Raw genomic sequence first — 16,206 nt, 5'->3', positions numbered from 1 at the left:
TTGTCACTAACTTGGGCGTGAAAATGGACCGCCACCTCTCACTCGAGACCCACATCAAACACCTCTGCAAGACCTCTTTCTTTCACCTCAGAAACATCACTAAACTCCGTTCCTCACTCACTCTGGCAGATTCTGAGAAACTTGTCCACGCCTTTGTCTCCTCCAGGCTGGACTATTGCAATGCACTCCTCATCGGGATCCCTAGTAAAAGCATTCAAAAACTGCAATCCATCCAGAATAGCGCTGCTAGGATCCTGATGAGGGTGCGCAAACATGACCACATCACCCCCACCCTCAGATCACTTCACTGGCTCCGCGTGGAACACAGGATCGAGTACAAGGTCTCCCTCCTCACTCACCAGTGTGTACACAATGGTGCCCCTGCCTACCTCAAGGAACTCCTCACCCCCAGTCCTCCTCACACTCCCTCCGCTCCGGCACAGCCTACCTCCTCAAAGCCCCCAGGACTAAGCTGCACACCATGGGCGATCGAGCCTTCTGCTCGGCCGCGCCCAGACTGTGGAATGCTCTCCCCATCCACCTGAGAGCACCACAAACTGTTAATACTTTTAAACGTGGACTCAAGGCCTACCTTTTTAGAAAGGTCTTTTATTCGTTTTTATGTCTTATTCATATGTTGTTCTGCTATGTGTTCTTCTTTTTTATTTGTATTTGTATTCTATTATTTTTAACTCTGTAGCACTGAGACTCTCAGGAATGTAGGGTGCGTTACAAATTAAATTTATTATTATTATTATTATTATTATTATTATTAAACACGTTTTGCAATTATGCCACATCAATGTGGAACGCCCTACCCACAGTAAAAGAATGTGAATCCCTACCCTCCTTCAAAACCGCCCTCAAAGAGCACCTACAGGAGACTGCAATTCGAAACTGGCCCCTTTAAATGTCCAAACCCAACCTCCTCCAATGTACAGTTTCTTCCCCCTCAAATGTATATAATGTATATACTCTCTTTTTAGAAACTCTGTCTATTAATCAGAGTTTCCAATGCCAGGGTCTATATGACAGGCAGTGTACTCTTAAACAGTACTGTATATTTGTAAATCTGGTATGTTATACATGTCTTGATGAATTGAAAATGGGGGACCCTGATGTAAACAAGACGAAAGTCTCTCTCTGGTCTGCATCCCCTTAACAATTTATTGAGCCGTACTGTATTGTACCCATTCTGCAATCTGTTAAATAAAGTTTTCAATCAATCAATCAATTCGTGTGTGTGTGTGTTAGTTTGTGTGTTAGTGTGTGTGTTAGTGTGTGTGTATGTTAGTGTGTGTGTGTGTGTGTGTGTGTGTGTGTGTGTGTGTGTGTGTGTGTGTGTGTGTGTGTGTGTGTGTTAGTCTGTGTGTGTGTGTGTGTGTGTGTGTGTGTGTGTGTGTGTGTGTGTGTGTGTGTGTGTGTGTGTGTGTGTGTGTGTGTGTGTGTGTGTGTGTGTGTGTGTGTGTGTGTGTACCTTGGCATGCTGGCAGAGTGGCGCTCCAGGTGCCGTTGAGGGTGCAGGTGACGGTGACATCACTGACTCCTCCCGTCATCAAGAAGCCCGGCTGACAGGAGAACGTCACGTTCTGGCCCACTGTGATGTCATCACCCAACCTCAGCCCATTGGCTGGAACGCCTGGGTCCCCACAGGTGATCACTGGGGAGAGAGGGGGGGGGGGGGGTAGAGGCAGGGGGGGAGGAGGGGGGGGGGAGAGGCAGGGGGGGGAGGAGGGGAGAGGAGGGGAGAGGAGGGGGAGGGGAGAGGAGGGGGGGGCATGCTGGTGTCAGTCACATGCTGGCCTCAGGCTGCGGTTACACTAGGGCCATTTCATTTAATTTCATTTCGCTTTTCAGAACGCTGCGTATTCAAATCAAATCAAATCAAATTTATTTGTAAGGCCCGACAACACACGTTAATGTCCCCATGGGCCGGACACGTCTTCTTTAAACAAGTCAAGAAGAAACATAACAATAAATCAAGGACAAAACAAGAACACCATAAGGTCCAACAAATTTTAAATAAATGCAAAATAAATGAATGAATGCAAACACTCCCAGACATACCCCACGCGAAGGTAAGGAAAAACTCACTAAAACCTAACAATAGGAAACAATTCACCACAGGCAGTGTGGAGGAGAGAAACCTTAGAAGGGCCATTCAAGGGGGGATCTCCTTCTTAAGGCCTCTACCTGCTACAGCAACTTCAAAGCAACTTCAACACAACATCAGCGCGATTTCAGCGCGGTTGTTTTAGAGGGTCTTGTAGACTGTGTTGTGAGGATGTTGCGTACCTTTCACCCAAATCTAACCTAAACAACCGTTGCGTTGATATTGCGTAGCAGTGATTGGTTGGTTAGCGAATGGGGGCGGGGCTGTCATATAATAATATTGGTCCCGCAGAGAATACCATCCTCCATTGTTGTAGCCAGCCAGCTAGCGTTGAACTTGATGCTATTCAATGCTCTATCATACCCAACTAACGTTAATGCCATTCAGAATTGATTAACATAGCTACAACAACACACAGTAACGTTAATATAATTACATGCATCATTGTTTACAATGAACGGACGGTGGGGCAGTTCGAAAGGACTGGACACGGACAAGTTGTATATTAATTTAATATAATAACAGGTAGTTCGAGCTGCATTTTCGTGCCTACAACCACAGTCACAGGGATATATCCAGCTTTGACGAGCTCTCTCTCCTCCTGCCGATTAAATTCAGCAGCTCTTCCTCGACCTCGAGTGCCTGTAGCTGCCAGCTAACGTTAAAACTAACCTAAAGTTACACAAGCAGAATACATCACAAATACTTCCGGTCGGGGGATTTCAAAATAAAAGAGCGACGTCTAAAAGCACCGGAAATACGTTTATTTTGTACATTATCTAACGTTAACACGAACCTAAACTAACTTTAGTTAAACTAACTTTGCGCATCGATGTTGCAGAAGCATAAAGGCAGAGTGTCTAAAACACTGTTGCTTTGTCGATGTTGTGGTGCAGTTGCTTTGAAGTTGCTGTAGCATGCAGAGGCCTTTAGATGTCGGTGATAGTAGTGTTGCAGACTGACAGTTGGTAAGCATGCACTCATGTGTGTAGTGAAACACAGATGAGTGCATGCAATAGCAGCTGAACATTTTGAAAAATTAAAGATAGAGCTGATAGCGATAGCAACTGAACATTTTGAAAGATTAAAGATAGAGCTGATAGCGGATCTATTTGAGGCACAGGGGCGGCGCAAAGAGGGTCGCATCCTCCCCGTCTTAATCACGGGACGTTCAACACTCCGGTCATCGCTCCGAGACAGCCGGAGACAGGGAGATAGGGGGCGGCGCAGAGAGGGTCGCAACCTACCCGACATCATCACGTATTGGCAGGCAAGTTAGAGTTAAGTTAGACGTCGTTTTGTCTCGTCTACTATATACATGTAGTACAATGCCAAAGCAGTAGGTGGCGATGTAGTTCAAACATGAAAGCCATTTTTAACCAATCAGAAAGGTTGAACGAGTCACTCCACATCCTGCTCAAAATCTCAGAAAGCCACCATCTTTATACCTCGCATGAGCCATTTAGCTACATAGCATTTATTTTTCAGCAAGAAATAAAGTGCATTAACAAAAACTGATACATTCACTGTGTTCTGCCTCATTGTTGATGATTTGTTGATGAAACAAGAGTCTTCAGAGAGAGGGAGAGAGAGAGAGATAGCATGGTAGGTACAGAGAGAGAGGAGAGAGAGATAGCATGGTAGGTACAGAGAGAGAGAGAGAGAGAGGGATAGCATGGTAGGTACAGAGAGAGAGAGGAGAGAGATAGCATGGTACTGTAGGTACAGAGAGAGAGGAGAGAGATAGCATGGTAGGTACAGAGAGAGAGAGGAGAGAGAGAGAAGAGAGAGAGAGAGAGATAGCATGGTAGGTACAGAGAGAGATAGAGAGAGAGAGAGAGATAGCATGGTAGGTACAGAGAGAGAGAGAGAGAGAGAGAGAGAGAGAGAGAGAGAGAGAGAGAGAGAGAGAGAGAGAGAGAGAGAGAGAGAGAGAGAGAGAGAGAGAGAGAGAGAGAGAGAGAGAGAGAGAGAGAGATAGCATGGTAGGTACAGAGAGAGAGAGGAGAGAGAGAGAGATAGCATGGTAGGTACAGAGAGAGAGAGAAGAGAGAGAGATAGCATGGTAGGTACAGAGAGAGAGAGAGGAGAGAGAGAGAGAGAGAGAGGCACAAGCTTTAAAAAAAAATTACTTCGATTTGTGTGTGTGTGTGTATGTGTGTGTGTGTGTGTGTGTGTGTGTGTGTGTGTGTGTGTGTGTGTGTGTGTGTGTGTGTGTGTGTGTGTGTATGTGTGTGCGCGTGCGCGCGTGGGGCCATTGGGTGGGACCGGGGGACAAATACACTGGAGGAAAGTAACCCAGCTCAGCACTGCCAAAATTATATCATCACTATTGCCTGTGAAGGATATCATCCTCAAACACACACCTACATGCCTTGTAGAATTCCACACATAAGAAAGAAAGATACTGGGATGAATAAACAAAATAGGAAATAAAATGTAGAAATGCATGCAATACATAAATAAATATGAATCTCCATATATGAAATAGAACATTTAGGTAAGGTGCTACTGAGATGTTTTGGTGAGTTCTTTGTTTTTTTGTGGAAGTAGCCCTTCTTAAAAATGCATGAACATTCACTGATAATTGGTCTGTAGTGGAGTCTACAAGGTCTACATTGCCGGACCATGTAGGATCCGGACCTTGTAGACTGATATAATTCTGTGCATAGTTTAGTCTACACAGGCCATATTTCAAATAATCTAAATCTTACTTCATTCATCTTAAACATTCTTGATTTGGGGGATTGGTAGTTCCCATGACATCTGAAGTTGTTCAAACGACAACAGCGATCCACCTTGAATTAAATCACACAGCCGAGTGATACCTTGTTGGCTGCGTCACAGTCACGAAAGGGGCTACTTAATTCATTAATCCAATCCACTTTATTTATAGAGCACATTTAAAAACAACAAAGTTTACCAAAGTGCTGTACAAGTCCCACAACATAAGAAAAAAAATAAAAAATAAAAAATTAAATCGAAGCTCGGCCCCGAAGCTTCGATTGCCAAAAAAAGCTTCGAAGGTCAGCCCTAGACATAACATAAACATAAACAGGGGGGTATAAAAGATAATTGCACTATCCCTTAGTGGTGCGTGTGGGGTGCAGGGAGATTGTTGTTTAAAATGTTAGCTGAGTTTAGTGCACATATGGCCCTGGGATAAAAACTAAACTTCAGTCTGTTAGTCCGGGTGGGCATGACGCTGAAACGCCTGCCCGAGCGCAGCCACCTCAGACTCCTGGCGAAAACAAAGGCATACCTCTCCCAAAGTAACCTAGAGACGGTGATACATGCGTTTGTCACCACTCGTCTCGACTATTGCAATGCCCTCTACACAGACAGACAAATCCCTGCTCAACCGCCTACAACTGGTGCAGAACGCTCCGCACCCCTCCTCACCAAAACAAAAAAACATGAGCACGTCAGCCCAGTTCTGGCCTCGCTCCACTGGTTGCCTGTTCGCTTTTGAATAGATTTTAAATTAGCCCTAAATATTTTTAAATCACTAAGTGGCACAGCTCCTCCCTATCTATCTGAGCTCCTGCACCGCCACACCCCCCACAGATCCCTTAGATCAGCTGACCAGCTGCTATTGATGGTGCCTAGAACTAGGCTCAAGACTAGGGGAGACAGAGCCTTCTCCACCGCAGCGCCTAGACTGTGGAACAGTCTCCCCCTCAACATACGGGCCACCCAGACCATGCAGGTTTTTAAATCACTTTTCTCACTTTTTCAATTATGATGAATTGAAAATGGGGGACCCTGATGTAAACAAGTCGAAAGTCTTTCTCTGGTCTGCATCCCCTTAACAATTGTATGTATTGAGCTGTACTGTACTGTACCCATTCTGCAATCTGTTAATAAACTTTTCAATCAATCAATCAATCCCTGGCCTTCCCCCCCACTTAATCACCACTAGACCTCTGGCCCTTCTATCCTCTTTGTTTTACTGTGTCCTACCTGTTTTTATTACATGCATTGTTTTACTGTGTTTTTAATTTTATATCTTGCATCGTATTATTTTGTTTTTTATCAACCTGCCTGTGAAGCACTTTGGTGCCAGCTGCCGCTGCTTGGAAATGTGCTATATAAATAAAATGTACTTGACTTGACTTGACTCATAACTCTTTTTAATCCAACACACATCACTTACTGAACAGCTCTCTCTTAACTATTTTTAATCCAACACACATCACTAACTGAACAGCTCTCTCTTAACTCTTTTTAATCCAACACACACATCACTTACTGAACAGCTCTCTCATAACTCTTTTTAATCCACACATCACTTACTGAACAGCTCTCTCATAACTCTTTTTAATCCACACATCACTTACTGAACAGCTCTCTCTTAACTCTTTTTAATCCACACATCACTTACTGAACAGCTCTCTCATAACTCTTTTTAATCCACACATCACTTACTGAACAGCTCTCTCTTAACTCTTTTTAATCCACACATCACTTACTGAACAGCTCTCTCTTAACTCTTTTTAATCCACACATCACTTACTGAACAGCTCTCTGATTGGTCATTGTGCAAGACTAGAAAGCAGGGATCTTTGAGCTGCTATCAGAAGAATGGACAGTCAGAAAACAAGTTTTTACTTTTACTTTTTAGTACTTAAGTAAATTTAAAAGTAGAAACTTTTTGACTCTTACTCAACTGTGTTTTTAGCCAGATACTCTGACTTTTACTTGAGTATGATTTTGAGACATTACCCATACTTTCACTTAAGTATAATTTCTGGGTACTTTTTACACCCCTGTATGAGAGTATGAGTGCATGAAACAACATGTACTTGTCAGAGCCTGTGGGTAAAGCGAGGGTGTGCGCACCACGCAGGGGTGAGGAAAACATCTGCACCTGGCTCGCTGATAACAAACTATCATTACATCTGGGTAAAACAGAGTACATTCTCTTCGGATCAAATAACAAACTCAGCAAGACCGACGGCTTCTCAGTTACAGTGGGTGACAATATTGTCACAAGGAAAGATGAAATTACATGCCTAGGTTCCATCCTAGAGGCAAATCTTTCCTGTGACAAAATGGCATCCAAGGTAATAAAAAAAGTTACCCAACGAACTAGATTCTTGTACCGGATCTCCTCTCTGGTAAACAAGAATACCCTGAAGACTCTGGCAGGAGCACTCATTCAAGGGTACTACGACTATGCTTGCACCTCATGGTACCAAAGCACCTCAAAGGCGCTAAAACAAGATTACAAACATCACAAAACAAACTGGTCAGACTACTGCTTGACCTTACTCCTAGAACCCACCTCACCCCTGCCCACTTTGACAACCTAGGATGGCTTAGAGTAGACGACAGAGTACAGCAAGTTGCAATGGGCCTGGTCTACAATATACACTATATGACAAAGATACCCATGTACATGTCAAAATACTTCCCAAAGGTCAGTGAATACCAGAACCACAACACCAGAGGAAGCTCAACAAATCATGTTAAACCCAGATTTGGCTCAAACAAGGGACTAAACACGTTTAGCAATTATGCCACATCAATGTGGAACGCCCTACCCAAAGCTGTAAAGGAATGTGAATCCCTACCCACTTTCAAAACCACTCTAAAAGAGCACCTACGGGAGGCTGCGATTCGAACCTGGCCACCGTAAATGTCCAAACCCCCCCACCCCCTCCTAATAGACAGTCTCCTCCCCACCGTATGTATATTCTCTCCCCACCATATGTATATTTCTCTCCCACCCACCCACCCCCTCCTAATGTACAGTCTCCTCCCCATCATATGTATATACTCTCTGTCAGGATCTATGGGTAACAGTACTGTATATTTGCATATCGCTGCTGTCGGGACAAAACCTCATAACTCCATTTTTTTTTTTATATATAAATCAACTCCGTAGATCATCCTCCATATGTGTGTGGGGGTTTTACAAAGTTTAAACAATGGGAAAGCATTAAACCGATCATCTGTCTAAACCTCCAAACTCTATTCACCCTCAAATCTGTGTTCGTTTTTTTCATCTGCTGAAAAGTTGGGTTTTTGGAGTTATGAGGTTTTGTCCCGACAGCAGTGATATCATATATGTCACAAATATAACAGTGCTATATACCTGTATGTCATGTATGTCCCTATGCCATAAATGTCATGATGTCATGTATGTTGTGTATGTCATAAATGTCACTATGAATTGAAAATGGGGACCCTGATGTAAACAAGACAAACGTCTTTCTCTGGTCTGCATCCCCTTAACAATTGTGTGTATTGAGCCATACTGTATTGTACCCATTCTGCAATCTGTTAAATAACGTTTTCATTCATTCATTCATTCATTCATTCATTCATTCATTCATTCATTCATTCATTCATTCATTCATTCATTCATTCATTCATTCATTCATTCATTCATTCATTCATCAAATACAGTAACAAATAATGAAATACAATAAAAAACAATTAATACAAATCTAAAATATACAACCTAAAACCTATTAAAATGAGGTTGAGAGGATGAGAGGAGGCCCTTACAGATGGAACATCCTCGAGAGAGTCCTGAACAGATCCTTACTGTCGTTCCACAACCGCCCTGTATCTGTCACATCGGTTCCGTGACCTACCAAATGTCACATCGGTTCCGTGATCTACCAAATGTCACATCGGTTCCGTGACCTACCAAATGTCACATCGGTTCCCTGATCTACCAAATGTCACATTGGTTCCGTGACCTACCAAATGCCTGTCGCCTTACTGCACTCAGTCTGACATCACAACACTGTTGGACTCAGTCTGACATCACAACAATGTTGGACTCAGTCTGACATCACAACACTGTTGCACTCAGTCTGACATCACAACACTGTTGCACTCAGTCTGACATCACAACACTGTTGGACTCAGTCTGACATCACAACACTGTTGGACTCAGTCTGACATCACAACACTGTTGGACTCAGTCTGACATCACAACAATGTTGGACTCAGTCTGACATCACAACACTGTTGCACTCAGTCTGACATCACAACACTGTTGCACTCAGTCTGACATCACAACACTGTTGGACTCAGTCTGACATCACAACACTGTTGGACTCAGTCTGACATCACAACAATGTTGGACTCAGTCTGACATCACAACACTGTTGCACTCAGTCTGACATCACAACACTGTTGCACTCAGTCTGACATCACAACACTGTTGGACTCAGTCTGACATCACAACACTGTTGGACTCAGTCTGACATCACAACACTGTTGGAATGGAATCGTGGAACTTATTCTACACTTTCAGATGACTGCTTGGTTCTCAGGGTTCCTCGAGTTTACTCTGAACTAGAAAAACAGCCTTTTCCTTTGATGCTTCCAACACCTGGAATGCCCTCCAACTGACTCTGAAGCTGAAGGTTCTTCCAACACCTGGAACGTCCTCCAACTGACTCTGAAGCTGAAGGTTCTTCCAACACCTGGAATGCCCTCCAACTGACTCTGAAGCTGAAGGTTCTCCCAACACCTGGAACGCCCTCCGACTGACTCTGAAGCTGAAGGTTCTTCCAACACCTGGAACGCCCTCCAACTGACTCTGAGGCTGAAGGTTCTTCCAACACCTGGAACGCCCTCCAACTGACTCTGAAGATGAAGGTTCTTCCAACACGTGGAACGCCCTCCAACTGACTCTGAAGCTGAAGGTTCTTCCAACACCAGCACACCACTTATTCCAGCACATGCCCTCAGGTCGCTACAGGTCCATCCTAACCAGACACACATGCTTCACAAACAGTTTTTTCCCCACAGCAGTCCGAACACTGAACACCCTGGCCCGCCCCCCTTTGCACAGACGGGCAAGCATCTGTCACTGACTGACACTGTTACCGTGACTGTCCTATATGTATTTATGTATATATGTATTTATTGTGGGATTGGGAGGTGGGAGGGGGGCGTTTTTGATGTTTTTGATGTTTGATGTCTGTTTCATGTTTGATGTAACCAGTGCTTAACAATCTGTACCGAAAACAATTACCACCAACCATTGTTGTGTGGCATTAAATTATCTTGTATCTTGTATCTTGTAACACCTGGAACGCCCTCCAACTGACTCTGAAGCTGAAGGTTCTTCCTTCTCTTGCTGCATTTAAAAGCATGATCTTTGACCACTGTGTGTCGACTTGTAACTGTCTTACTTACTTACTTAGGCCTTTTTTTTTATTATCTTTTTCCCCCTTCTTTTTCCGTTTTTCTCCCCTCCCAATGTTAGTCGTTATGCCAATTCCCAATCCCCTTCCTGTTCGTTGCATACTCTACCCCCTACCGTCGGTCTGGGAAGGCAGAGACTATCACATGCTTCCTCCGACACATGTGTACCCAGCCCACCGCTTCTTTTCACCTGGCAGCGCGGACTCTCACTGGGAGAGTGTAACGTGTGGAAGGATCACACTACCTCTCCCAGATCCTTCCCTTGCTGTGCAGGCACCCCGACCGAACTGTAGGAGTCGCTGTTTACAACGACCAGGACCCACCCTCGCCGGCTTCCCACCCGCTGACACTGCCAATTGTGTTAGTATGGACGGTCGGCCAAGCCGGAGGCACCACAGCTGGATTCGATCCCACTTGCTCTGTGGTGGTAGACAGACGCTTAGTCCGCTGCACTACCCGGCCGGCCTTACTTAGGCCTTTTATTCCTTTCGGAACATAGGCCATTGATGAAAAGTGTCCACCCCTGTCTGTCTTGAGCCGTCTGTCTTAGCTGATTAAAAACATTTATTGTATTCTTATTTATTGTGTCTATATGTATGAAATTGCTTTGTGAGCTCATCATCGCTGTAAATGAGGGTAACCTCAGTGTCTCACGAGTGTCTTGAGCAGAATGTACAGCAGGCCAGGAGATCCACAAAGACTAGTGAGGGATATATTTTATCTTCGTTTGAAATATATATATATATATATATATATATATATATATATATATATATATATATATATATATATTTTTTTTCCCCCTCTTCAGTCTCCAACAAAAAAAGAATACGCAAAATGTAAATAATATAATTGATAGAAGCTGTCTGGCAGAATACTCTCACTGATTGATATTCTAATTCCAATACTATTTATTCAGTCACTCGCTGCATAAGCGTCAAACATTCCATCGCTCAGCGAACAACTTTCTCTCCTCCCTGGTAACTCTGAAAACTCCCCGTCTCCCTCTGCAAAGTCACGGAGCGAGGCTCGTAAAAAGTTAAGTACATTTAAAACAAACGCGGCATCTCCTTGAGAGAGGTGTCTGACTTTGATCCGGTAACCTCGGTGATCAATAACCCACGGGAACATGATTGGCTCCCTAATGGAGGCGTAATGAGGCCATCTTGGCACCTGCAGTGTTGGTGTCCCTGAACAGAGTGCACGTCAGAGTGCACGCAGTGATGATGCTGATGATGAAGAGGAAGCTGTCGAGGTGATGAGCTTGTGGACGAAGAGCAGATGGATGAGGAGGCACCCTAAGTCAATCTCCTCTCCTTGATTATCTCTCTCTCTTTCTCTCTCTCTCTCTCTCCCTGTACCTACCATGCTCTCTCTCTCACTCTCTCTCTCCCTGTACCTACCATGCCCTCTCTCTCTCTCTCTCTCTCGCTCTATATCTCTCTCTCTTCCTCTCTCTCTCCCTATCCTTCTCTCTCCCTCTCTCTCCTCTCTTTCTATCTCTCTCTTCCTCTCTCTCCCTCCCTCACAGTCTCATTTTAGTCCAAAATGGAAAAATATGCCCATATCATTAATCTTGTCTTTTGTGATTCAATTGTAAGAAAGACAGAGAGAGAGAGAGAGAGAGAGTGAGAGAGATAGAGAATATGATGATGTTCAGAGAGGTACAATATGTAATTTAGTCAAATAGTTATTCTGGCACAAATTGAATATGGATCTGTATGCTTCTTAATTACCGCATGGCTCATTTGTTGGACCGGGACGATACAGAGCCTGTTCTGACACCATGCCGACATGGAGGGGGGAGGGAGGGAGAGGGAGGGAGGGAGGGACGAGCCCTGAGAGACCAGTGTGCTGTTTGAAATCTGCTGTTTTACCATGTAGATCACAGCCTGGGTGGGGGGGTGGTCTCTCTCTCTCTCTCTCTCTCTCTCTCTCTCTCTCTCTCTCTCTCTCTCTCTCTATATAACACGTGTCAGCCTCTGTGATAACAGCATCACACGGAACACAGAACAACAGCGAAGGAGAGACGTCTACAGAACATTTACAGAACATTTACAGAACGTTTACAGAACGTCTACAGAACGTCTACAGAACGTCTACAGAACGTCTACAGAACGTTTACAGAATGTTTACAGAACGTCTACATAACGACAGACAGACAGACAGACAGACAGACAGACAGACAGACAGACAGACAGACAGACAGATACTTTATTCATTCCCTAAGGGGCGACAGTGGCTCAGGAGGGAGAGCGCCATCTGGTAATCGGAAGGTTCCCGGTTCGATTCCCGCTCCTCCCGGCAGTGTCTCAAAGTGTCCTTGAGCAGGACGCTTAACCCCTAATTGCTCCCGATGAGCAGGTTGGCACCTTGCATTGTCGCCTCCGCCGCCGGTGCCTGAGTGTGTGAGTGAACGGGTGAATGTGAGGCATAAGTTGTAAAGTGCTTTGGATAAAAGCTGTTATATAAACGTAGTCCATTACAGTCCATTCGTTCAGGATCCAGTAGCTGTCAGTCAGCAGTTGACAAACGTTACAATAGACAGACATGTTGTTAAGAAAGGATCAAAGTTGGGCATAGAGGTCTAAGCACTAGAAGCCACCCGCCACTGCAGATACTCTGGGTAGAGTAGAGGTCTAAACACTAGAGAGGCTGGGTAGTGTAGAGGTCTAAACACTGGGTAGTGTAGAGGTCTAAGCACTAGTGTGGCTGGGTAGTGTAGAGGTCTAAACACTAGAGAGGCTGGGTAGTGTAGAGGTCTAAACACTAGAGAGGCTGGGTAGTGTAGAGGTCTACGCACTAGAGTGGCTGGGTAGTGTAGAGGTCTAAACACTAGAGTGGCTGGGTAGAGTAGAGGTCTAAACACTAGAGAGGCTGGGTAGTGTAGAGGTCTACACACAGGTATAAAGTGTACAGGCAGGTATAAAGTGTACAGGCAGGTATAAAGTGGCAGGTATAAAGTGGCAGGTATAAAGTGTACAGGCAGGTATAAAGTGTACAGGCAGGTATAAAGTGTACAGGCAGGTATAAAGTGGCAGGTATAAAGTGGCAGGTATAAAGTGTACAGGCAGGTATAAAGTGTACAGGCAGGTATAAAGTGGCAGGTATAAAGTGGCAGGTATAAAGGGCAGGTATAAAGTGTACAGGCAGGTATAAAGTGGCAGGTATAAAGTGGAATGTATAAAGTGTACAGGTATAAAGTGTACAGGTATAAAGTGTACAGGTATAAAGTGGCAAGTATAAAGTGTACAGGTATAAAGTGTACAGGTATAAAGTGGCAGGTATAAAGTGTACAGGTATAAAGTGTACAGATATAAAGTGTACAGGTATAAAGTGTACAGATATAAAGTGTACAGGTATAAAGTGTACAGGTATAAAGTGTACAGGTATAAAGTGGCAGGTATAAAGTGTACAGGTATAAAGTGGCAGGTATAAAGTGTACAGGTATAAAGTGTACAGATATAAAGTGTACAGGTATAAAGTGTACAGATATAAAGTGTACAGGTATAAAGTGTACAGGTATAAAGTGTACAGGTATAAAGTGGCAGGTATAAAGTGTACAGATATAAAGTGTACAGGTATAAAGTGTACAGGTATAAAGTGTACAGGTATAAAGTGTACAGGTATAAAGTGGCAGGTATAAAGTGTACAGGTATAAAGTGGCAGGTATAAAGTGTAAAGGTATAAAGTGGCAGGTATAAAGTGTACAGGTATAAAGTGTACAGGTATAAAGTGGCAGGTATAAAGTGTACAGGTATAAAGTGTACAGGTATAAAGTGTACAGGTATAAAGTGTAAAGGTATAAAGTGGCAGGTATAAAGTGTACAGGTATAAAGTGTACAGGTATAAAGTGTACAGGTATAAAGTGGCAGGTATAAAGTGGCAGTTATAAAGTGGCAGGTATAATGTGTACAGGTATAAAGTGTACAGGTATAAAGTGGCAGGTATAAAGTGGCAGGTATAAAGTGTACAGGTATAAAGTGGCAGGTATAAAGTGGCAGGTATAAAGTGTACAGGTATAAAGTGGCAGGTATAAAGTGGCAGGTATAAAGTGGCAGGTATAAAGTGGCAGGTATAAAGTGTACAGGTATAAAGTGGCAGGTATAAAGTGGCAGGTATAAAGTGGCAGGTATAAAGTGTACAAGTATAAAGTGTAAAGGTATAAAGTGGCAGGTATAAAGTGTACAGGTATAAAGTGTACAGGTATAAAGTGTACAGGTATAAAGTGGCAGGTATAAAGTGTACAGGTATAAAGTGTACAGGTATAAAGTGTAAAGGTATAAAGTGGCAGGTATAAAGTGTACAGGTATAAAGTGTACAGGTATAACGTGGCAGGTATAAAGTGGCAGGTATAAAGTGTACAGGTATAAAGTGTACAGGTATAAAGTGGCAGGTATAAAGTGGCAGGTATAAAGTGGCAGGTATAAAGTGGCAGGTATAAAGTGGCAGGTATAAAGTGTACAGGTATAAAGTGGCAGGTATAAAGTGTACAGGTATAACGTGTACAGGTATAAAGTGTAAAGGTATAAAGTGGCAGGTATAAAGTGTACAGGTATAAAGTGGCAGGTATAAAGTGGCAGGTATAAAGTGGCAGGTATAAAGTGGCAGGTATAAAGTGTACAGGTATAAAGTGTACAGGTATAAAGTGACAGGTATAAAGTGGCAGGTATAAAGTGTACAGGTATAAAGTGGCAGGTATACAGTGTACAGGTATAAAGTGGCAGGTATAAAGTGTACAGGTATAAAGTGTACAGGTATAAAGTGGCAGGTATAAAGTGGCAGGTATAAAGTGGCAGGTATAACGTGGCAGGTATAAAGTGTACAAGTATAAAGTGGCAGGTATAACGTGGCAGGTATAAAGTGTACAAGTATAACGTGGCAGGTATAAAGTGTACATGTATAAAGTGGCAGGTATAACGTGGCAGGTATAAAGTGTACAAGTATAAAGTGGCAGGTATAACGTGGCAGGTATAACGTGGCAGGTATAACGTGGCAGGTATAACGTGGCAGGTATAACGTGGCAGGTATAAAGTGTACAAGTATAAAGTGTACAGGTATAAAGTGGCAGGTATAAAGTGGCAGGTATAACGTGGCAGGTATAAAGTGTACAAGTATAAAGTGGCAGGTATAAAGGCTTGACACTTACAGGTGCAGTTGGGAGCGCTGCCCGACCAGGTGCCGTTGGCCAGACACTGGCGCGAGGGCACACCGGACAGGAAGTAGCCCTCCATGCAGGAGTACACCATGGAGTGAGAGAAGGTGGTGCCGTCCACCAGGGAGATACGGCCGTGGGTGGGGGTCCCTGGGTTCCCACAATGCACCGCTGGAGAGAGAGAGAGGGGAGCGAGATAGAGAGAGAGAGGGGGGAGAGACGGGGAGAGAGAGAGATAGAGGGGGGAGAGACGGGGAGAGAGAGGGAGAGAGAGAGAGAGAGGGAGGGGGGGGAGCGAGAGACAGAGAGGGGGAGAGATGGGGAGAGAGAGAGAGACAGGGAGAGAGGGAGAGATAGCGAGAGAGAGGGGGAGAGAGAGAGAGAGGGAGAGAGAGAGGGAGAGGGGGGAGAGGGAGAGAGAGAGAGAGGGGGGAGATAGAGAGGGAGAGAGAGAGGGAGGGGGAGAGCGAGAGAGAGAGAGAGATAGGGGGAGAGATGGGGAGAGAGAGAGAGAGAGAGAGAGAGAGAGAGAGAGAGAGAGAGAGAGAGAGAGAGAGAGAGAGAGAGAGAGAGAGAGAGAGAGGGGGAGAGAGGGGGAGAGAGAGGGAGAGAGAGCGAGAGAGAGGGGGAGAGAGAGAGGGAGAGAGATAGGGAGAGGGGGGAGAGGGAAAGATAGAGAGAGTGGGAGAGAGAGAGAGAGAGAGGGGAGAGAGAGAGGGAGAGAGAGAGAGGGAGAGAGGGAGAGAGAGGGGGGAGAGAGAGA

At 44.4% G+C, this 16,206-nt stretch overlaps 1 protein-coding gene across 1 annotated transcript in view; it reads right to left on the bottom strand.

Moving 5' to 3' along the window:
• Window positions 1-16,206, bottom strand: part of LOC311223559 (CUB and sushi domain-containing protein 3-like) — a gene marked incomplete at both ends in the record, with an annotated part of 752,195 nt that overhangs the window by 80,068 nt on the left and 655,921 nt on the right. The window contains 2 exon segments of the mRNA XM_084308339.1: window positions 1,478-1,660; window positions 15,438-15,614. Of these exon segments, the coding sequence (XP_084164465.1) occupies window positions 1,478-1,660; window positions 15,438-15,614 (360 nt within the window).

Source organism: Notolepis coatsorum (genome assembly GCF_963971535.1).
Source record: "Notolepis coatsorum genome assembly, chromosome: 2".
NCBI classification, from domain to species: Eukaryota; Metazoa; Chordata; class Actinopteri; order Aulopiformes; family Paralepididae; genus Notolepis; species Notolepis coatsorum.
Note: the sequence above shows the minus strand (reverse complement) of the source record. Positions and strands in the feature narration are given on the sequence as shown.